Here is a 24,750-nt window from a genome sequence, read left to right as displayed (position 1 = left end):
TAATGCTGCTATGAATATAGTTGAACAAATGCTTTTGTAATATGATAGGGCATCTCTTGGGTATATTCCCAAGAGTGGTATTGCTGGGTCCTGGGGCAGGTTGATCCCGAATTTCCTGAGAAACCGCCACACTGATTTCCATAGTGGTTGGACAAGTTTGCATTCCCACCAGCAATGGATGAGTGTGCCCCTTACTCCACATTCTCTCCAGCAAAGGCTATCATTGGTGTTTTTTATTTTAGCCATTCTGACAGGTGTAAGATGATATCTCAAAGTTGTTTTCATTTGCATTTCCCTGATCGCTACGGAGGTTGAGCATGACCTTAAGTGTCTTTTGGCTATTTGAACTTCTTCTGTTGAAAATTCTCTGTTCAGTTCAGTGCCCCATTTTTTTAATTGGCTTAATTAGCATTTTAAAGTCTAGTTTCTTGAGTTCTTTATATATTTTGGAGATCAGACCTTTGTCTGTTGTGGGGGTTGGTGAAGATCTTCTCCCAGTCAGTGGGTTGCCTTTTTATCTTAATGACAGTGTCCTTTGCTTTACAGAAGCTTCTCAGTTTCAATAGGTCCCATTTATTCAATGTTGCCCTTAATATCTGTGCTGCTGGGGTTATACATAGGAAATGATCTCCTGTGCCCATATGTTGTAGGGTACTTCACACTTTCTCTTCACTACTCAGCGGTAAAAAACAATGACTTCTTGAATTTTGCATGCAAATGGATGGAAATAGAAAACACTATCCTGGGTGAGGTGTCCCAGACCCAAAAATATGAACATGGGATGTACTCACTCATAATTGGTTTCTAGCCATAAATAAATGACATTGAGTCTATAATTTGTGATCCTAAAGAAGCTAAATAAGAAAGTGAACCCAAAGAAAAACATATAGTTATCCTCCTGGATATGGGAAGTAGACAAGATTGCCGAGCAAAAATTGGGATCTTGGGGGTGGGGTGAGATAGGGGTAAGGGGAGATGGGGAGAGAAATGTGAGAAGGGGAGGATGGGGGGAACTTGGGGAATTGGGATGGTTGGGATAAAGGAATGATGGATATGGGAGCAGGGAAGTATATATCTTAATTAAGGAATCTAGCTTAGGGTGGGCAAGAGACCTGAACCTAGAGGGGCTCCCAGGTGCCCAGGGGATGTCCCCAGTTAGTGCTTTGGGCAGCTGAGGATTAGGAACCTGAAATGGCCCTATCCTATAATCACACTGATGAATATCTCGCATATCACCATAGAACCTTCATTGGGCGATGGATGGAGATAGAGACAGAGACCCATATTGGAGCACCGGAATAAGCTTCCAGGGTCCCAATGAGGAGCAGATGGAGGGAGAACATGAGCAAGGAAGTCAGGACCATGAGGGGTGCACCCACCCACTGAGACAGAGGGACTGATCTATTGGGAGCTCACCAAGGCCAGCTGGACTGGAACTGAAAAAGCATGGGATAAAACCGGACTCTCTGAACAATGAGGACTGATGAGAAGCCAAAGACAATGGCACTGGGGTTTGATCCTACTTCATGTTTTGGCTTTGTGGGAGCTTAGCAAGTTTGGATGCTCACCTTCCTAGACCTAGATGGAGGGGGGAGGACCTTGGACTTTCCCCCTGACTGCTCTTCGGTCTGGAGAGGGAGGGGGAAAGGAGTGGGGGGAAGGGGAGTGGAGTGGGAGGAAGGGGAGGGAAATGGGAGGAGGCGGAAATTTTTTTTCCAAGAAAAAATAAATAAAATAAAAAAAAAGAATTTATTAAGTACATTTTCTCCCCCTTTCATACATGTGAGAAATTCTTCACGATAGAATTGAAAACCACCCTTGGGACGCTACTCATGGCTAAATGAAGTTTATGTAAACATGGCAAAAAAAACTAGTCAAATGGTTTGTACACACAGTACAGGGTCCAACATGGAAGAGTGACAAAGGTGTGGTCACCAAGTGGAACCTTGAGAATGCAAATGTCACTGGGTGTAACACTAGTGCAGGTGATTCCTCATGGCCTCTGCCTTTCTGTGATTCGTGCTATAAATAAGCAGTGGACACGAGTGAGATATCATTGCTGGGGGAATGCAGTGGCCGACTCTGCAGAAATTTTGTTTGTTTTTTGTTTTAGGGTTCCTACCCGAGGAGAAGGAAACCATGCCTACCTGAGTGACAGAGGGATCAGCAGTGGCAGGAACAACATACGTAGGAGGTGGATTTGTAGCAAACCCAGCAGCTATACTTTACAGTGTCCAGTCGTCTCACAGCTTGTGTAGACTGTGTCAAAGCAGTTATGAGAGCCCTGTAACATGTTATCTACAGTTACAGCTTTATTTCTTTATTTTATATAATTATCAAAACCAACACCTAATCTGTGCTGACATCAGAGATCAAACTATCACAGAGGACTATACATTCAGGTACTTGGAAAACTATGGGTGATTCTACACTAAATAAGTGTTTGGTATGGTTTGTACTCATATCAGAAACCTGAATTACAATCACATCATTCAGTATAATAACATTTCTCTCTGTTCTGTTCATAGTTCATTTAGTGCCCCCTTTGTTTCAATCCATTTTATTTCAGATAAACAGTGTGACACTATTTCTCAAATAAATAAATTTTTTGTCCTATGGAAACTATTTTGTGTTTAGAAGTTTTATTTATCTTATTTATAGTATATGTTAATACCAAGAATTGGTGGAGAAAGATCACTACTGAAATCTTCATGATAAATTAACTAATCGAAGCATGCTTTTTTTATTTGTGTACATGAACTTCTTCCCCCTGAGGTGGGGTTTGAGAGGTCAGCATGGGAGGTGAGGAAGACAAGATTTTTATAAACCTCAGGGGTAGGGAGTTTTCAAATGGTAGATGTGACATGTGAAAGAGGTGAGGTTACTGGAACAGAACATAAATTAAACAATAGCCCAACACAGGTTCCTGAAAGAAAGACATGGCTGTAAAAAGGGCATAAGGGGATAGTCATTAGCAATAGGGAGTCAAAAGGTGGTTAGAGGTGGTCATGTAACCTTTTATAAAAAAGATAGGGTTATAAGATTGTTATAAACAACGTTTGGGGAAAAAAAAGACATGATTGCCATTCCTGGAACAGGCAGTGCAGAACCATTTGTAAGTAAGGGTATAGGTGGGCATAGCACAGTCCATGGAAACAGAGGTTTAATCATAAACGGAAATGAAGGCAGTTTTTCTTTATTATAAGATGGCCTTTAAGCCTAAGATTGAGGCAGACTGGTTCTTCGTACACTCCATCCCATGTCTCAATTGTCCTCACTAGCATTTCACATGCGAAACAAGGACAAGTCCTCAAAACACTGCCAAAAGTTGGGAGAGGCCACCATTACCCCGTGGTCTATTTCTCTAAATAGCTAAAATAGTCACTGTAGGCTGGACATTTGCCCCTAGATCTTGGCCACTGTGGAACTGCTTATTCCTGAGACAAAGAAAATCTCACATCACAGCCCCCTATACATGCTCAGCACACACTCACTCAAGGGCCTCAATCAGCCACTGAGATTTCCTAACTTTCCCTCCATCAAGGGTCAGGCTGCTCCATACTTACTAATAATAAATCACAGCCTTGTATTTGGGCCACGCCCACTATCCACCCCACAACTCTTCTCCACATCCTCTGATCTCCTTCCCTCTGCTTTGAGACACTTGCCCTGTCTTCTAACCCCTTTGCCCATATATTGGATCACCTCCTGAAAAAGCCCCAGGTTGTTTTACAGATGGAAACAGCCTAAAATAAACCCCTTAACCAGCAGGATGTGCTGTACTTCAAGGGAACCCTACTGCTGAGGGGCCCAGCCCAGAGCAGGCTCCCAGGAAGTCAGAGAAGCTGGAGAGGAGATGTTGGGAGGCAAACTATTGGACAGATGCCCAGACACACAAGGGAACTGTATCTGAGAGCCTAAGGTTAGTTTATTTTATTTTCCTCTCTGTTGGTTGTTCTTCCTCTTCCTACTCTTTTTTCTAATTTATTTATTTACTTATTTATTTGCGGCTTTTTGAGACAGGGTTTCCCTTGTGTAACAGTCTTGGCTTTCCTGGAACTTGATCTGCAGACCAAGCTGGCCTTGAACTCACAGAAATCCACCTGCTTCTGCCCCCCGGGTGCTGGGAATGAAGGTGTGCACCTCCAAAGCCTGGCCTGTTCTGTTCTTTTATCCTTTTGTTTTCAGTGTATTCATCTTTTCAGCTGTCCCCCTTCTAATTCTTTGAGATGTTCTTTCTTTTACTTCTTCCCTGATGTTCCCTTTACATCTCTCCTTATTTTTCCTTCTATTTTTATTTTCCTCTTATTTCTGTTATACCTAAGACAAATTTTCTCTTCTTTTTCCTTTTTTACCTGACATGAGTGCTCTGTTTGCATGTCAGTTTGCTGCCTTGGCTTTCAGAGGTGCTTAGTGAATTTCTTCCAGAGCATTCTTTGCTCTGTTCCTTCCTTGCTCTCTGCTTGTCCACCCACACCCCGAGAAGGAGCCTGGAGGTTGTGGGTGGTGGCATCCAGGCATCGGGGAGAGATAACAGCATCGTTCAGCCAATCAGCCTGTGGAGAGAGCAACTGCCTGAGTTTGTTCCTGTTGACGTGGGAACACCACAGTAGCAGAATTGAAGTATGAGTCACATTGTGGCTGGAGGCACACTTGCGGCAACTCCAAAGAAGAACCAGGTCCAGGTTGTAGTTGCAGGCTGAGACCTGGGCAGTATATCCAAAGAGCACAGTGAATGAGGGATCGGGGAGCCACGTGCTGTGGCCATCTTGTCTGGGGACTTGTCCTCCTAAATCAACGGGGACAAAGGCAAGCTTCAGGAGATGACAGGTGAGAGCACAAGCCTTAGGGCACTTCCCAGAGTGGGGCTTCATCCACAGGGAAAGGCTTACCTGGGACCCTTGTGTTCTGGGCAGAAAGACATGTGGATGGGCTGCAGGCCTGGAAAAAATGGTGGTGGGGTTCGTGGGCAGAGCAGTGTGGAACTGTGGGCCACAGGCACTTCAGTCCATTACTGCATCCGCGTGATGACTCCTTCAAGTGTACCACAGCTGACACCACACACAAGGCACTGGACAGTAAGTCTCAGCTTATGGACTTTGGATGTTGTTTCTGCCCCTGAAAAGGTTGCAGCCAGTTTTTTTCCGGTGGGAATTTTGTCTCATCCATCCTCATGGTGTGGACATTTGCTCACCTGCCCACATGGGATGCATGGTCCATCTTTCCATGAGAGTGAGATCTGAGATTCATGGGATCCTCAAGGTGATGCAGTCAATTACTCTTAGTTTAGTAACTAGAAGACCCTGGGTCAAGCTGTGTTTCTGGCATCTCTGGTCTTCTTTCCACCATGGCAATCCTTTATGGACCTGGGTCTTCTTTGAAGGAAAAAGCCCTCTTTCAAGTACTTGTAGGCAATTGTAAAGTGGGCTTTTGTTGTAAGTTTCTTTTATTTTCTTTAAGTAATTCGCGAAGTTGGCATTCTTATATTTGTATTTTATAGATAAAGAGCTCCAAGGACAATGTCTCAGAATCGTCTCCTCCGTGTCTCCTGCTGGGCTTCACTGCTGCTATGCAGTGATCATCGGCCTCACTGCAGCTGTGATTGCACTTTCTGTGGCTCTGTCATTGTCAGGTGAGTGACATTCTCCAGATCCTGCAGCATTCTGTCCACATCTACACTGTCAGTTACACTTACTGAGCACTGTGAGCCAGGCACTGTGTGAAGGGCTGAGAGAAAACACTGGAAATTCCTGTTCTCTGGGAACTTAGGGTCTAACAGGACGATGCAGTGAAGGAACAGCACAGGCTGTGGTTTGTACAGGAGGCCAGGCTCAGCATCCCTGGGAAGAAGCATCTCTCTAGGGATTAGGAGGAGACATGTCCATCAGGGGAACAATTCAGGCAGAAGACAAGCAGGAAAAACCCAAGTAGGAGCTTCAAGGAAGCTGCTACAGCTAGGGGCAGTGAGGGCAGTGAAGATTAATATGGTTGGGGAAGGTACAGAACACCCCACCTCCCCATGATTCATGGTTTCAGTTAATATCTTCACCTATGGTTTGAAAATATTAAATAGAATGATCCAGAAATATGCTGTTCCTCAGCTTTTAGTTTTAGACTATTCAGAATAATGTGCTAAAGTCTTGTACAGCTTCACTGCCATAGCTGGAGTAATGATTCATGATATTGTTTTATAAAATCAACTTTAACCATGTCAGTGACTAATGTACAAGTCTAAACACAAACAAACTTTTGCCCACAAGACTTAGTATGTATAATCTAAACTGTCAGGAGGCTCTACTTAACAGTCACCCTCAGGGCCTGTTGCATTTGTTCCTTTCATTAATGCCTCATGGTAGTGTGTATAAGAATTGGGAACAGCTACAACAAATTGCTCTCCACTGAAAATAAATATGTGATAATCATTTCTAGTATTTAATATTTCTTATCAAATCATTTATTTCTATCCTTAGAAGCCCTTCCAAGGAGCCTTGTAGTCATTCTTACCTGTTAAAGGAAGAAAAAGGCAAAGTTATGAAAGAAAACCGTTATTTTTCTAATCAGTCCTGCATTCAGAAATTCTTACATATACCCCCACACACAATCACTCTGTTGTTATAGACCCACAAATGAACACATCACACTGCACCCTTAACATAATCACTCAAACACTGACCAAGTCCCAAACCCTGTGCATCTTACTGAATTTCTACCCAGTTAGGAGAGCCAATCTAAAGCCATAGAGCTTTGGTTATGGTTTTATATTTTCTTTGTATTTACATTTTTACACGCCTATCAGCCATAAATTAGAAAAAAAACCCAGCAAAATTGAAATCAGAATACTTTTTATAACTTTCTATGACTTTGGCCTCTTTGCTTTAATCCTGTGCTTCCTTCTCACCTTATGTCACCCTTCCTTGTTCTCCCTTTTGCATGTAACTCCATGCCCACTCTCACAGTTGTTCACACTGTACATTATAGGCTGGGACAAGCATATGAGGGAGTGCATGGGGCCTCCTTCTTGCTGAGTTTGTGTGACCTTATTTAATATTATACTTTGTACATCCCCCACTTTTCTACAAGTTTCTATTTCTTTATGTCTGGATAACTTTCTGTGTTACACATGTACCACATTTTCATTATCTGTTCATCAGTTGATGGACATCTAGGTCAGGTCCATTTTGCTGCTATTGTACACAGGGCAGCAGTAGACACGGATGTGCAGGTCTCTGTGTTATGATGTAGGGTTCTCTCATATATGTCCAGGAGTGGCATAGCTGAGTCACCAAAGGTCTATTTGTAACTTTTTTTTAAAAAAAAACAGATTTTTATTTATTTATTATATATACAGTATTCTTAGTATACCTGCAGGCCAGAAGAGGGCACTAGATATCACTACAGATAGCTGTGAGCCATCATGTGGTTGCTGGGAATTGAACTCAGGACCTTTGGAAGAACAAGCAGTGTTCTTAACCACTGAGCCATCTCTCCAGCCCCCTATTTGTAACTTTTCAAAGGAGCCTCCATACTGGATGTTTCAGTTTATACTCCCATTAGCAATAAATAAGCGTCACTATTTCTGCAGAGTTCTGACATCTGTTGTGAGATTTCTTGATAATTGCCATTCTGACAGCCTCTAACTAGAGCCAGCATACATTCATGTGGATTTAATGTATGTGCACATGATAACAGGAATGCCTTAATCAAAGTTTTGGTATCAAAAAATTATTTGACCATGCCTTGTTTTGCATGCTGGTATTTCTCCATAGTTAAATCCAGAGAAGTGAGGAGTCTTTATTTGGTCATTACAAAAGCAGGATGTGTTCTCGTTCCTCCCACTCTTCAACTGGACTTAGGCAGCTTAGTCCAGTGCTCCTATGTGGGTTTCTGTTTCTGTTTCTGTCAGTTGCTGGATGAAAGTTCCATGGTGATATTTAAGATATTCCTCAGTCTGACTAGAGGGAAATCAAGATTGTGCCCCTCTCCTCTATTGCTTAGGGTTTTCGCCTTGTGGATTCCTGGGACTTACTCTAGAGTCAGGTTTCTGCTAACCCTATAATGACTCCCTCAATCAAGATACTTTTCCTTGCTCTCATCTGTCCTTCCTCGATCTTGACTATCCCATTCCCTCAAGTTCTCTTCAACCCTCCCCTTTCCCACTCCTTTTCAACTTCCACCCTCCCTTCTCTCCTCACCCCTATGCTCCAAGACCATGACGGGTTCACCCACTGAAACAGTCTACTTGAGCTAATGGGAGCTCACCAACTCCAGCTGGGCTGGGAAGGAACAAGCATAGGACCAAACTAGTCCCTTTGAATATGGGTGACAGTTGTATGGCTGGAGCAGACCGAGGGGCCACTGGCAGTGACACCAGGATTTATCCCTATTGCATGTACTGGCCTTTTGGGAACCAATTCTCTTTGGATGTATATCTTGCTCAGCCTAGATATAGTAGGGAGGGCCTTGGACCTTCCACAAAGCAATGTGTCTTACCATCTCTGAGGATTTGAGGGCATGGGAGGATGTGTGGAGGGAATGGAAGGAAGAGAAGGAGTGGGAACTTGGATTGGTATTTTTTAAAATCTAATTAATTAAATAAAAACAGGATGAGAAGCAGGATCATAGGAAAGCAATCTGTAGGATTCTAGCAATCAGGGAGAGTACTGATAGGGTAATGACTATGATATTGTCCAGGGTATAGTGTTCTCAGTCCCTGCTCTTAGGAGGCACAGCCAGGTGGATTATTACAAAATCCAGACAAGTATAGTCCACAGAGTGAGATCCAAGTCAGGCAGGGGGACATTTAGAGATTCTGTTCCCAAACTCACAATATAAAGAAGAGAAGCTTTTCCTTAAAGTCCCACATGAAGGTTCTTGATGGGAGACCACCATGCTAGGAGGAGTCTCTTAGTGATCAGTAATGAAAGGTATAGTCAAACACACACCTCACAATGGAGACTGAATGGTTAGCCAAAGAACCAAGACATGGAAATGTTTATCTATGATATGTATTTGCACTGTGCACATTCTAGTGAGAAAGGAAGAAAAGGCCATTGCGAGCCCTGAAGTTGGCTATGTCACCTGCCCAAAAGACTGGATTGGATTTGGAAGTAAATGTTTTTATTTTTCTGAACACACAAGTAACTGGACATCCAGCCAGACCTCCTGCATGGAGCTGGGGGCCCATCTTACTCACGTTGACAGTCTGGAGGAGTTGGTAAGAAAGGATCGGGAGATGGTTTGTTGTTTGTTCCTGTGGAACATGTATTGTCTTGAGAAAGAGAGCTTAAACCTGGAACATGAGGAAGATTCCCACCCTAGGCACTGGGGGACATGGGGCACATATTAGCATGTGCCATTTGTGATGGTAACACATCTGGCTGTAGCCCTGAGACATTCCAAGGATATTCTCATCTGTAATGCTAATAGTCAACGTGCAAGGTCACACATACATTTGCGAATCTTGGTGGTCATGCAAGTCTTTGTCCGAGCTGGCAGGTGTTGCAAACTTAAGGTGACAACTGTTACTAACTGTAAATACAGACTCAATGAGGCCCTTCTCAGTGACAGAAGGATGGTGGTTGCCAGTATGTTATGGGTTATGATAGGAAAATGCATCCACTGAGAACTGAGTGTTATTTAGGCTCCATAGTTGATGACCCTCAGTTCAAACCAGCTGTCATAAAGAGAGGAGGCTGTAGGACAGAGACTCAAGGGACATCTAAAACTGAGAGACACATGTATTTGTTTTCTGTGTTTTTGACAGAATTTCCTGAATAGATTAAAGGGGGATTCTGCCGCCTGGATCGGTCTGCACAGAGAGTCATCAGAGCATCCTTGGATGTGGACAGACAACACTGAATATAACAACTTGTATGTGTTCAGAATGCTTCTCCTCCTACTGTGTTCATGTGCTGTGATTGTGTGAGTTGTCATTGTGAAGGTGAAAGGCTGAGTCATGTGAAGAGAACTGAACTGGAAAGGGAGAAACCCTTGGGCTGGAGGTTTCCCTTGGGTCTGGCTGTGTGTTACATGGAGTCCCCAGTATCCACAACCTGGTAAATTTACATGTGTCAGAGTCACCTTGTGTTGTTTCACTCCAAATCTTTTTCCTGATGATGGCATCTGTGGAAGATGCTGTCTGCTCTCAGCACTTGGAAATCTCCCCTTGCTGATAACTGCCCATGTGGGATGCAGACAGAACTGCTCTTGGCCACTAAGGGCTCTGAATCCCCAGGAAGTCACTGCACAACTGCTGGACAGGACTTGTCAGATAGCTGTGTGCACAGTTGCTCTTATCACTAAAGCAAACTCCACGGACATTGGGATCCTTCTCTAAAATCTCATCATCAAAGAGCACCCAGGACAGCACTTGGATGTCAGCATAGCCATTTTTGAATAGTTCCATTTCTCTGAATGGTGAATGTCCATTACTAAAGATCTTTAGCAATTTACTAAGTGCATTTTCTCCCACTTTCATACATGTGAGAAATTGTTCACGATAGAATTGAAAACCACCCTTGCAATGCTACCCATGGCTGAATGAAGCTCGTGTGGACATGGCAGAGAGCAGCAGTCAAATGCTTTGTACACACAGTACAGGGTCCAACATGTATGAGTGACAAAGGTGTGGTCACCAAGTGGAACCTTGAGAATGGAAACGTCACTGGGTGTAACACTAGTGCAGGTGATTCCTCATGGACTCTGCCTTTCTGTGATTCGTGCTATAAACAAGCAGTGGACACGAGTGAGATATCATTGCTGGGGGAATGCAGTGGCCGATTCTGCAGAAATTTTGTTTGTTTTTTGTTTTAGGGTTCCTACCCGAGGAGAAGGAAACCATGCCTACCTGAGTGACAGAGGGATCAGCAGTGGCAGGAACTACATACGTAGGAGGTGGATTTGTAGCAAGCCCTAAAGATATACTTTACAGTGTCCAGTCGTCTCACAGCTTGTGTAGACTGTGTCAAAGCAGTTATGAGAGCCCTGTAACATGTTATCTACAGCTGCAGCCTCATTTCTTTATCTTATAAAATTATCAAAATCAGCACCTAACCCGTGGTGACATCAGAGATAACAGCTATCAGAGAGGACTGTACCTACAGGTACTTGGAGGCCTATGGGTGATTCTAAATTAAATAAGTGTTCGCTATGGGTTTGTACTCACTTCATAAACCTGAATTACAATCATAAAATCCAGCAAAATAACATTTCTCTGTGCTCTATTCATAGTTCATTTTGTTCCCCTTTTGTTTCAATCCATTTTATTTCAAATAAACAGTGTGACACTATTTCTCAAATAAATAAATATTTTGTCCTATGGAAATTACTTTGTGTTTAGCAATTTTAATTATCTTATTTACAGTACATACTAATCCCAAGTCTGGGGGAGAAAGATCACTTACTCAAATCTTCATGACCAAATTAATTAATTAAAGCATGCTGCCGGGTGGTGGTGGTGCACACCTTTAATCCCAGCACTCAGGAGGCAGAGGCAGGCGGATTTTTGGGAGTTCGAGGCCAGCCTGGTCTACAAGAGCTAGTTCTGCGACAGGAACCAAAGCTACAGAGAAACCCTGTCTCGAAAAACCAAAAAAAAAAAAAAAAAAAAAAAAAACCAAAAAAAAAAAAACATGCTTTTTATTTGTGTACATGAACTGCTTCCCTCTGAGGTGGGGTTTGAGAGGTCAGCATAGCCGTTGAGGGAGACAAGATTTTTATAAACCTCAGGGGTAGGAAGTTTCCAAATTGTGGTCATGACAGGTAAAAGAGGTGGGGTTACAGGATCAGAATATAAATTGTACAATATCCCATCACAGGCTCCTGAAAGAAAGATGTAAAGAGGGCATAAGGAAGTAGTCATTGGCAACAGGGAGTCAAAAGGTGGTAATGGGTGTTCATGTAACCTTTTATAACCTAGATAGGATTACAAGATGGTTATAAACAATGTTTGGAAACAAAGGAATGATTCCCATTCCTGGCACAGGTAGTACAGAACCATTTGTAGATAAGGGTACAGGTGGCCATTTCCCAATCCATGAAAACAGAAATGTATGGTTTAATCATAAACAGAGTGGACCTATTTTGTCTTTACTATAACATGGCTTCAAAGTCTAAGACAGGGGCAGGCTGATTCTTCCTACACTTCATCCTAATTGCCCTCCTATGTTGTGATTTTGTTTTCTGAGAAAGAAAGTACTTCATCTGCTTCCTGAGTGGCTTTCTACTCCAATGGGCAAAGTTAACAAGCCACATGACAAGTGGGATCCAGTTATAAGTGGGCTAATTGGGAACACCTGACGATTGAAAACAGAAATTCTTCCTCTTTAGTTTCAACTTCTGTCTTCCTGCCGCTGAGACCCAGTTCAGAGATCAGTGTTGCAGAGACTGCCAAGTCTTCTCTGTACCTGCTGAAATCAATCACCACACCAGAGCTCCTGCAGGAAGGATGAATAGGTATGCATTGAATGCCATCTGAATCAAACTGAAAGGGCAAGAGCAGCTTCACAGAGAAATCACAGAGAAGCTGAAGCTCATGAAAGTTAGATTTTCACAGTGGGTCTCTCCCTGCAGTAGAGGAGAAGCTTGGGGGCCTCTCATATAGTAGTAATTCTTTTGGACAATGTCATGCTTAAGTATAACTGGGCAAGAGAAATTATCAGTGAATAATTAGGAGTCCTGAGTCATAGTTTTTGTTTGGTCAGTGAATAAAGTGAGGACATCACCATTTCCCTGTAGGTTTGAGGGGAAGCTTTTATTGTCAATATGAGGAAGAGCAGCAAGAGGCACCTGGAAGAGTCCACAGTGGGGAGAGAAAGGAGTAGACTAAACCTGGCCAGCAGATTCAACTTGGCCAGGAGAGAAGAAAGAGCAGAGGAGCGCGTGAGAGGAGGACCAAGAGAGGAAGATAAAGAGAGAGCATGGCCAAAATGGCAGAGAGGAATTTCAGGGAAGGAAAAGCACTCTATCTCAGTAAAAAATCACTTTCTCCTGCCACCTCTTTACCATGGCTTTAGTTGGATCAGCCTCACTGAGGGTGGGCTCTTGGCCAGGTGAGTGACAGGCCCAGCAGGATTTGCTCTTTCCCTGCTTGTTTTCCTCATGCTGGCAGGTCCATTCCTACACTGGCATTAGAGCAGTGTTTCTCAACCCGTGGGTCTCTAATCCTTTGGGGTCACATCTCAGATATCCTGCTTATGGATATTTACATTATGATTCATAGGAGTAGCAAATACAATTATGAAGTAGCAATGAAAATAATTTTAGGATTGGGGGTCAACACTACATGAGAAACTGCATTAAAGGCTCCCAGCATTAGGAAGGTTGAGAACCGCTACATTAGAGCCTACTTCTTCGGGATTCCAGCATCTCCAGAAGACCATCTGAGACATCCAGTCTCATAGATTGAGCAACTTCTGGATTCTTGGACTTTCTGTTCATAGGCAGTCATTATTGGACTAGCTGTAAGTCATTCTAATAAATAACCTTTCTATAGACAGAGAAGATTCATTCTATAAGTTCTGTTGCTCTACAGAACCCTGACAAATACAGTGAAATATGGTGACAAGGAAGGACAGGATGCAGTCCAATGGCCTGTGAGTCATGAAAAAGTTATGAAGAAAATGGTTTTACTAGTGTCAGCTCTTACATAGGTTTTTCTTATTTAGTGGTGAGTTCATAAACACATAATTGACAGTGAAATTCTAAAACCAAACTAAGGCTCCATTGATGGGGGGAGAGTCTTCTGTTTTGTGTTAATTTCATTGGTTAAATAAAGAGACTGCCTTGGCCCTGATAGGACAGAAAATTAGGTTGGCGGAGTAGACAGAACAGAATGTTGGGAGAAAGAAGCTGAGTTAGGCAGTCGCCATGATTCTCCCACCCAACACAGCTGCAGGTTAAGATCTTCCCTGGTAAGCAAGCCATCTCGTGGGCTACACAGATTATTAGAAATGGGTTAGATCAATATGTAAGAGCTAGCCAATAAGAGGCTGGAACTAATGGGCCAGGCAGTGTTTAAAAGAATACAGTTTCTGTGTAATTATTTCGGGTATAAAGCTTGCCATGTGTCCAGCCGGGTGCCAGGAACGCAGCCCTGCCGCTCCTTCAACACTCCATGACTTCAGAATGGCTCTTCCAACCATGAGGAAGTACAATGATATACAACCATGTGGAAGTATCTGTGCTTCTGAAAGTGGTCAGTGCAGTCCAACACCAGACCTGAGGAATGGGAGAAGTTTTGTTCAAGGACAGAACAGCTATGCTGGGACCCAGCTTTCACGTTGGATGCAAAGGTGTGTGTCCAGTCCCTCACCAGAGTGCCTTTTGCATAAAGGGCTGTGCTTCTGGTTCTTCACTGTGAGAAGGACAATGCCCTCCCTGTGGACACAGATAGTTGCTATTCACTTGCCATAGCCCATGTCCATGGGACTCTTTATATAGAGAGGGGGTACTCACCTCACACCGAGAATAAATAAATAAGAAGAACAACAAAAATATCCTAGCCAAGTGAGACATCTTATGTCTGCCAAGAGAGGATGCCATTGTGAAGTGTAAAAGACCTTAAAAGGGAATCCCCAAAGGTCCAGGGAACAAAGCAGCAAATGTGGCTGCCTTGAAAAGTGGCTCTGGAAGCAGAGAGGCCTCTCCAGATCTTGGTTACCCTGCCTGAACTTTAATTTCTCTAGATTCCAATTCATATACAAAGAGATCAAGTGGAAAGGAAGAAAAGATACTCAATAGGAGACTGTGGGTCCACTGGTGAAGAAAAAGGGCCATGATCTATCCATTAACCTGCCTGCCTGACTCTATCTCTCAGCCCCAAGATCCCCAAAGCCAGGCAAATAACATCTTGCTTAAAGGCACTGTGAAACAGAATCCTCCTGGGAGCACACTATCCCTTTATAGTCCTAGAAAGAAACCTGTTGTGGATTATTAATATTATTTTATTATTTTTTTGGTACAGCTTTTCTGTATTTAGAAATGTTTTGATATACAAATACCCGTGTGTTTCAAAGGAGTACAGAATTAAGCATGGACTGTGCTGTACAGGTTTGTGGCTTAGGAGCCACAGCCAAAGGTGTGACATAGGCTGTGCTGGGGAAGCTGTGTGAGTGCACTCTGTGCTGCTTGTTCAAAGACCAAAACACCCACAAGTGCACTTCTAGGAATCCATCCTCATTGATCCCAGGCTCTCAGGTAACCGTAAAATGCCTAGGGTGGCACTAAGAAATTCAACACGAATGCTTCTCTGTCCATGAAAGCCGCATCTGGCTCTGGGGAAATGTTAAGTCATCCTGATTCTCACCACTTTCAGACACTCTCTGTATGGCTTTGCACCTGGAGACAGAACTGTCACCTTTTATTCCTTATGTGAGTCAAGAGCCAAGTCCCAACCTGATTGTGACTTTTGCTTCCTTACCCTAATAAACCCCACCCATATCCTGCCTCTGGCATACAGCCCAAGATCCTAGACAAAACCCTGGGATTTAAGTATAAATCAGAAACACAGACTGCTGTATCCCAAAAAGGACCTGAAAGACTTCCTAAGTCAAGGAGCTTAAGCAAGAGCAATGCATCATTGAGGGAAATGCAGTCGCTTGAGAGTATCTAGACCTGCATTTGGTTTCTAATCTGTTGGCACCGATGCATGCCAAATTTGATTCAAATAAATATTTAAATAAAATCTGAGCTGCACATGGAGAGCATTGCAAAAATGACCTTGTAGAGTTCAACTGAAGCTCCTCCTGGGTGCGTTTCTGCCCTCTGCTGCTCATGGTGTTTCCAACAGCTCATTCTCCCTGTGATCCATTTTTTTTTGTTCTTTCTTTCCTTTTTCAATGCTTGTATTGTTTTTTTAAACCAAAATCAACATGAAGCTTTCATTTACAAGCGAACAGTCTCCCCTGAGGCTTGTGGCTTGAATCTGTAGCCTCATGAACATACACAATTTCTTCTGAACAAGGAGTCAGAGAGTTGGACCTCACAGTTAAAGTTCATGATCTCTCTGAGCATGCCAAATGTCTGATATTGGTAAACCATTGGACATGAGCCAGACAATGATTGAACACATGAATGAGCTTGTGGGTGACGACTCAACTCATGTGAGTTGACTTCGGATATTATTCTGGAACAAAATCATCTTAGATGCTGAAGCGTTGAACCCTTAGCTGACGTTTCCATCACAGTCTTCACAAGAAACATGTCTCCCTCTGTTAACAGCACAACCTGAGTGTTTCATAGCATCAAGGTGGACATATGGGTTCCTTTCTGGAGTCTTCTGGAGCATGAGTGGGCAGCTCTTGTGAAGAGTCTGGAGAGGAAGCCCTGCAGGGGCCTTCCCATGGTCAATGGCTCCAGGGAGCTCTGGCTGGTATCCCTTAGCTTCATCAGTAACTCTTTGGCTGCTGGGCTTCGTAGAATATTATTTTAGCTAGGCAAAGATGTATTACATTTGTTTATGCTGCAGAACATTACTTTAGCTGTGTAAAGGTGAGAAACTTTTGTTTATGCTGCATTTGTTTACTTATGGAAAGATGTGGTTCATTTGTTTCACATTGCCTGCCTATGGCACCTGATTGTTCTGAGAAAGAGCTATTCAGAGAAAGAACAGGCAGCGCTGGCAGACAGAGAGAATAAATAGGAGGAGAAATCTAGGCTGAGCAGAAGGAAGAATAAGATGAGAGAAGGAGAGACAACTCCAGGGAGAGAAGCCAACCAGCCTCTATCCAGTCAGATACAGAAGCAGTGAAAGATAGGTGTAACAATAGAAAAGGTTTAAAATCTCCAAGGCAAAAGGTACATAAAGAGAAACAGGTTGAATCTAAGTTAATAGAGCTAGCCAGAAACAAACCTAAGTTATGCTAAATATTTATAATTAATAAAAACTATGGGTATCATGATTTGAAAACTGGTTGGTGGCTCCCAGTTCTCACTACAGGATCTTGCTTGCTCAACTGTCTACTCTACTATGGAAAACAGAATAAATTCTGTTGAAACATGGCTCTAAGGAGACCAAAAAAAACCCCTCTGTACACAGGAGAATCCATAATTTGACGAATGCCCAAAGTTCCACAGGATCTTTGAGGAATGTGTAAGGTTCCCAGAACTTAGCAGGCCACCAAGCCTTAGCTCAACAGACACCATGACGGAAGTACCGTTCAGATCTGGGAACCCAACATGTAACCAGCAATTCCTGCCAAAATGAGAGCATAAAATCCACCAAAGTCCATAGTTCTGGGAAAGTCGCTAATGTACTATCTTGGTTTTTGATTTTTGTAGTTTGGTTCTGGCTACCTGTTTCTGCTAAGTGGCTACATGGGGTCTGTGGCCCCAATAGCTGAGGGTTTTTTTGGGGGAGCTCAATACCTCATCCTGAGGAAGACTTATTGTTGTACCAGGGTCCCGAACAGCCTGTTTATGGAAATGTTTTGCCAACCGCACATCTGATAAATTGCCAATATTTAAAATATGCGTTGGATTAAAAAACAGGACATCAAATAAACAATTACCCAACTTAAAAAAGTGTTGTATATATCTCACCAGAGATTTTTCAAAAGACGAACACAAATGGCTGAGAAACACATAAAGAAATGGTCAATATCCTTAGTTATCAGGGTGATCCAAATAAAAACTACATTGAGATTTTATTGCATTCAAGTCAGATTGTCCAAGATAAATAAACAAATACAGCTCCTGCTGGTGAGGATCTGAGGTTGATACAAAAGCATGCATGTTTGCTCCCCCCCCCCCCCCCACATACTCAAACAGGAAATGGAGAGAGACAGAGAGGTTAGGGGAGGTAGGAAGAGAGGGCAGAAAGGAGGGAGAGGAGAAGGTGGGGAGACTAGAGACATCCTTTCTACTGTATAGGAATCACACAATGTGCCCACTGAGGTTGTTTGGAGGCTCTGATTTGCCTCACAGGAAGATGGCAGGACCTAAAGCATTGTCTGCTTTGGCATAAAAATCAAGGAAATTACACCCTGGTTCTTAAAACACCCAGCAGTGATACATTCCTACAGCTGACTGCAGGAGTCACATGACCTGAACTGATGGCCAAAGGGGTATAGTGTGATATGGCCTCTGTTGTGTTCAGATATCTAGTGCCCAGGCAGAAGCCAAGCTGGAGAGGCTAGGTCTCTGCTGATGGATGAAGTCTGTGGGGGGCATTGGATCATGAGGGCATCGCCTCCACCTTGAATTAATCCACACATAGCTTCCTAATTTGATAGCCCTGCTGTGAGGTGAGGTCAGTTCTGAGATGAGACTTAGCTGCTGGAAGATTCTGGAGCTGTGACTACATCATCCTTGGTTCCACTGCTGTCACTCCACTGGGCAAGGACCAAGAGTGTTCACTACCTAGTGTTTGTGTTGAGATCTCTTCCCAGCCTTAGCTGGCCTCTTTCAGAGTCCTGCACTTAGAAGTCACTGTGAAATGTACCAGTATCGTGGCCCCTGCAGCTTCCTGAGGATTGAGTTTTGAGACCTGTGATTCACCCCTGAGTAAGACCACCCCAGTGTGCAGCCTGCATCCCAGCACTGATGGGACAAGGGAAATAAAATGTCCCGATCTATAGACCAGGTTCTGGCTCCACTAATCCACTAGGGCGCATGTATGAGGAGGTAAAGAAGAACACATGAATAATATACAGCGATGACATCTGAAGATAATTTAGAGCCAGCTTCCTAAAATTTTACCAAGAGATTGTTAGTTCCCTTTCTTGGGGAAGGGGAAAAAAAGAGGAGGCAGCCCTGAATTAACTATTTCATTTCAAGGTAATGGAAGAAAGATGTAAAGTCTGTCCGTGGTCCACACAGCCCCACAATTATTTTTGGTTTGCTGATCCTTCTATTGGAACAAACCTTGAGAATTCTAATCCTCTCCTCTTCCTCCTTATGCTACTTTCACTTTTCTCCTTTGAGTTGTAGGAGCCAGCCATGATAAGCTAAATATGAACAGATCACCCAAAAGTTCTTTACTTCCAACCATTATCACCTGCCAGAATAAGACTCAGCCATCGGTAAATTTAATAGAGGCCTGAGTCTCAGTAGTTTACACTGAAGCAATACCTGGCTGCAGGAAGAACCATAAACTGAGATTACCCAAGCACCACCCAAGAAGAGACCATCCAAAGGAAATGCCTATATTCCAACCACTATAGATAGGATCACCTACACTCACCAGAACTCCCCTCGACAAATGTCAGCTAATCAGGGGTCCTGAACCTCAGAAACCCCTCTCCCCCACCTTTCCTACTACAAAAACCAAACTCTGAGCTTGGGGCTCTCTGCTTGTTCTCATACGTTGGACATGCGGTGAAAACAAATTTCCAACTGGCAAAAAATAAAGGCTCTTTGCTTTTACATAAGGAACTTGGTCTTCTTTTTGGCTTTTGGAGAACTTTACATATTTGGACATAACACTAGTAAGAAAAGATTAAAAGATTATAAAAAAAATTTAGGCCAAGAGATGGTAGTGCAATCCTTTAATCTCAGTAATTGGGGGGCAGAGGTAGGTGGACTTCTGTGAATTCGAGACCAGCCTCATCTATTGAGTGTGTCCCGGGACAGCCAGGGCTGTTAAACAGAGAAAACATGTCTGGAAAAACAAAACAAAACAAAACAGAGAGAAAGAAAGAGGAAGAGAGGAGGAGAGAGAGAGAGAGGGAGGGAGAGAAAGTTATCACCTGTAGTAAACGTGCCACTCATAATGCCTGAAACAAATTCTACAGCCAGACCCTACAACTTTGTTGGCACTGGAATATTGTCATCAGGTTTTGTTTGTTGAAATCACCTTAGTCGTGCAGGGGCTGGCCCACATGCCACTCTTCCTGAGTGTTCTACAAGATCTGTCGCCTAGGTGTGCTCAGGGGACTTCCTTCTGGAGAGCTCGGCAGGGCCTGCACTGAGGTGTTCAGCTGAGGAACTTGTCTGCATGGACTCTTATCTAGGTTTACATGTTTACATTTTTTCCCTTCCCATTTTACTAAAAAGCGATTTTCTTAGGCCGAGAAAGCTGAACTGTGAGGATGACAAATGACAGGGCGCTTGAAATGATCCCAAGGCTCCTGACAAAAATCTCACTTAACAGTCAAGGTGGTTATTCCGGTGGAAGCAACACCTCAGCCCCTGGAATTCACTTACACAACCGCTCCCCGGGAGCTATTTGCATATTGCTTGCCTGCTTGTTGTTGGGGGTAGAGAAATTTTGATCCTTGCTTGGGGTTCAGGTTGAGGTTGGGGCCAAGCGGCATGGCCCAACCAGAAGCTGGAGTCAGGGTTGTGGAGGAGGATGACTAATGCTCTAGGGTTGGTCCCTTGCCACGCCTCCCCGCCCTGGGACCGCCCTTGCTCCCAAGGATAGGACAGGTCGGTGCCAGAGAGTAGGGCCAGTTGATCCCCAGAGTCTGTGAGTGACAGAGTGGGGAGCCAGGCACTGCGGCCTTCATGTCTGAGGGCTCCGGCGGCTTGTCCAACAGCAACGACGACGAGCTGCAGGAGGTGATAGGTGAGAACCTGCCCACGTCCTTCAACGGGGACAAGGAAGAGCTACAGGAGGAGATAGGTGAGAACCTGCCGAACAGGGACGAGGAAGAGCTGTATTTGGTAGAAGGTAAGATCCAAGGGGCTATGTGCAGGCACTCTGGGCACGAGCCTCAGGCACAGGGCCTGCACTGGGGTGGGGCTCCTTCCCGGAAAGACTTACCTGAGACAGACTTGTCCTGGGCAGAATGGCTTGTGGATGGGCGGCAGGCCTTGTTAAGGTGGCTGTGGGGTTCGTGGGCAGAGCAGTGTGTCCTCGGGATTGTGGACCATGGGCACTTTAGTCCATTCCTGCATTCACACAGTGCACAGCAACGACTCTAGAGAAACTTTAAAGGAGTGCTCAGCTAACCATCAGTTTTCCCCTACACACAATAGCGTTCTTTAATTTCTTTTCATAAGTTTGTTTCTTCGAGGTGGATCCTGGGGCCTGTGATTATTTCTATAAGCTATATGACCAAGGAACTCTGGCCTGCCTTGGGTGCAGGGACAAAATTTTCTTGATCATCAGCCTGTTTTTCCAGGGGCAGAATTCATGGGTCGATAATGCATTAAAGTTCCTTCTAAGTTTCCATCCTTGGCAAATCTCACCTCTAACAAAGGGGAAGGTGACTTTTAGTCTCTTTTTGATTTTTTTGTATCTCTTATTGGAACACTTGGCCAAATAACTGAAACCATTTCCCTAACCATCTTTATTGTCCTAACTGAGAAGGTCCAATTAAATCATTGATCTAAGTAATCATCATAACGTTCATAAAATCAAATCATCAGTGATCTCATAAAGATCATCAAGTAAACTGATCAGTGAGGAGTGGAATTTAATGCTACCAAGGCCAGATACACGGAATACGGCCACAGCAAGCAGGAGGAAGCACTGCAGAAGCAGGCATTCTGGAGACACTTGTCAGTTTCCCCCCCTCCCCCCCCTCCCCCGGGGTAGGGGGGCTTTGCTGAACAGCCCTTCTGAGTTTGTTTTGCAAAGTAGGTGTCTGGATTTCTACTGGACTGGTTGGAGGAACCTGGGCATGCTCAGGCATGTCGCTGCCATCCAGTGCCCCTAAAGTGCCCCTGCTCACACCTCCCCCCTACCTTCTTTTCTGGGCTCCCACAGTGGATCCCCCCCCCCCCACACACACACCCAACCCGCGTGTGGTTTTTCATCCCTAACCTCCAGGCTGTCAGAAATTCTCCCCTTTCCTTAGGACACAGGTGTACTCCTTCAGGTCTTAAAGGATTCTGTGGCACCAGGGAACAATCTCTGCCCTACTTTACCTAGTGCTGCATCCCAGGATTTTCAGTAGGTCAGGGATGGTAGATTGATCCCACCTCTAAATCCATCTTCAGTTTCAGGTTATGGTAAAAGATGGGAAAAGGACATTGGAGATTGCTGTTTTAAAACCGTATCCTCTCATTTTGGAAAATTTTTCTATTTCATTCTTTAAATCTCTTTCCCTTTAACTTAAAACTTTTAAATCTTTTTTACGTGTATGTGTGTTTTGCCTGCTTGTCTCTGCACCACATGCATGCATGCCGCCCACAGATATCAGAAGAAGGTGTTGACTCCCCTGGACCTGGACTTAGGCAATTGTGAGCCACTGTGTGGGTGCTGGAAATGAACCGAGTCCTCTCTCTGAAAGGGCAGCAAATGCTCTTCATTGCTGAGACATGGCTATATCCGTACTTTAATATTTTTGTAGAATATTTCTTGAAAAATGGTGTTCACAATTTTTGTTAAATCAGCGGTCTAATGGCAGCCTCAGGAGATCAGGCTAAGTTCCTCTAGGTGGACAGGCCCCCGATGTTCTGGAAGGTGGGAGACAAACTGAAGAGGAAAGCCCTCTAACCAGGCCTCCGTTGAATCCCTCGGCTCTATCCTGTGCCATCCAGTGCACACCCCTACCCATGATTCTCAAACAGACTGAAGAACCCACCCTCCTTATGGTAGAGCAGCAGGTCTCGGTCTGCTTTGCTGTCCCCAGCTTTGAGTTGTGGGTAGGCCCTCAGGTAACACCAAGTCACTTATTCCTCAAAGTAGCCAAAGCACCTACTTTGCTGGAAGAAATGAAAAAAGTAAAGATTTCCTTCCTTTTTCAGACTTTTCTATGGGCTGAAAACTGCAGCCAAGTTCTCATGGCAATGGGCAGAAGTCCATAAAGCAACTGACTTAGGTGAAAGTTGGGGACCCAGCTCTCTCAAACTCTCTGCAGCTTCTCTGATGCTTTCACCTCCTCTGACTAATACCAAAAGGGAAAGCTCATGAACAATACTACTGTTTCTCAGCGAAACCAAGTACTTCTGAGGGATTAGGGGCCAGATAAATACCATGAAGGCCGTAGGAGAGCCCATGACTAAGCAATAAAGATGGAGAACTTCCAAGATGGTAGCTTCTTCATCACCTTCCAGACCTGAGACCAAGCCTAGGGCTGGCAAGCTCTTTCTCCTGTCAATGTGGCCCCCTGCTGATGAAAGACTGAACAGTTCATGATCAGAGTAGGATGTGTGTTTGATTGACATATTAAAATTAACACGTTCATAGTTTCATTATGATGAATATATTAGGAATCACCTCAGCTATTTTAGAAACACCGTGTTATTGTGAACTGTAATCATCCTACTGAGCCTTTTAACACCGGATCTGACACCACTTTATTGTAAATATTGTCTACTTCCTCTCTACCTCCCCAAGAGATATTTGTACTTGATTGTGTATTATAACACTGTTCACAATAACCAGCACATGGAACCCACCTGTATCTATCTGTGAATAAATGAGGAAAATCGTGGTCCATCCTCCCAAATATAGTGCAGCAATAAGAGATGATGGGGCGATGCCTTTGGTGCTATCATGGGTGGACCTGGGTGACAGGCTGAGAGAAATTAGTCAGGCATTGAAAGCCTAACACTGCTCATCAGGCCGAACTAGCTAAAATCAGACAGGAGTTTATATTATTATTTTCTTGGATTTGGAGAGATTTTTCTTTTTAAAGCATGATGCAAAACTAGAAATCACAAGAAAGCCAATACAATCAAAACATGAAGGAGTCTAGAAATCTTTAACAATTTCTTCTTCTTCTTCTTCTTCTTCTTCTTCTTCTTCTTCTTCTTCTTCTTCTTCTTCTTCTTCTTCTTCTTCCTCTTCTTCTTCCTTTTTTTTTCTAGACATAGTTTCTCTGTAGCTTTGGATCCTGTCCTGGAACTAGGGCTTGTAGACCAGGCTGACTTCAAACTCACATGTATCTACCTGCCTCTGCCTCCTGAGTGCTGGGATTAAAGGTGTGCAGCACCACTGCCTGGCTCCTAGATTTCCTTTCTATAGGGGGTGTGACAAACTAGGAGGAGAAGCCAAGAGAAACCAGATTGCTCACAGGCTGAGAAGTGAGGAGCTGGAAATGAGCACGTGAGAATTATTGTGTTACTTTCTGTATTTTTGTATGACTGGAAAGAACGAAGGATGAGAGTTTTGTGTGGACCCAAAATCGAAAGGCCGTAATTTAGTGCTTAAAGCATTCCAGTCCTACATGTCCTTCTATGCTGTTAATGGGATAGAGGCTTTCTGATGTGTGAAAATGAGTAAAATGCAATGCTTAAACTCAGTGGAATTTTGTAAAAAGTGTAATTTGCATTCAGTAAAATTAATTCATTTGTTATAAATTTTCATGAATTTTGAAAACATCTAATCATGCATTCTTAATCAAGATATATAGGGACTGGAGAGTTGGCACAACAATTAAGAGCATTTATTACCCTTGCAAATTGATTTGATTCCCAACGCCCATATGATGACTCACACACACCCCTAACTCCAATCCAATCCAATGCCTAGAGTTAGGGGGGTTTCAGAACCCCCCTAACTCTAGGCATGCATGCAGCACACATATACACATGCATGCAGACAAAACACTCATATACATAAAATAAATCTTAAACAATAGCTTATAAAGGACATATAGACCCCTCCACCCCTACCCAAACGTCCCCAACCCAGTTGCAGACTCTGAACGTCTGTCCCCAGCCCTTACACACTTACTTTTCCCGAATGCCATAAAATGGATCCCTGAAGCAGAGACTTTACATGTATCTCTTTCACATTCTCTCAGCATTACATTCTGCTCTTGAGACAATGCTGTGCCTATCAATAGCGTGCCAAGTACACCGCTGGTCAGATTCTAAGGGACTGTATCCATAGCACCACTGAAAGACACAAACAAT

At 43.7% G+C, this 24,750-nt stretch overlaps 1 protein-coding gene and 1 pseudogene across 1 annotated transcript in view; one reads left to right on the top strand and one right to left on the bottom strand.

The window, feature by feature from the left end:
- Positions 1-20,252, bottom strand: part of LOC142855702 (mitochondrial inner membrane protease ATP23 homolog) — a 51,819-nt pseudogene extending 31,567 nt beyond the window's left edge.
- A 17-nt stretch (positions 20,253-20,269) lies between these two features.
- LOC142855953 (C-type lectin domain family 2 member F-like) overlaps positions 20,270-24,750 on the top strand; it is a 49,475-nt gene continuing 44,994 nt past the window's right edge. The window contains exon 1 of the mRNA XM_075982629.1: positions 20,270-20,611. Coding sequence (XP_075838744.1) covers positions 20,446-20,611 — 166 coding nt within the window. The 5' untranslated portion in view covers positions 20,270-20,445. The remainder of the gene's footprint in view (positions 20,612-24,750) is intronic.

The sequence above is a fragment of the Microtus pennsylvanicus genome, chromosome 8 (genome assembly GCF_037038515.1).
Source record: "Microtus pennsylvanicus isolate mMicPen1 chromosome 8, mMicPen1.hap1, whole genome shotgun sequence".
NCBI lineage: Eukaryota > Metazoa > Chordata > Mammalia > Rodentia > Cricetidae > Microtus > Microtus pennsylvanicus.
The sequence above is the reverse complement of the archived record's forward strand: the minus strand, read 5'-3'. Positions and strand labels throughout refer to the sequence as shown.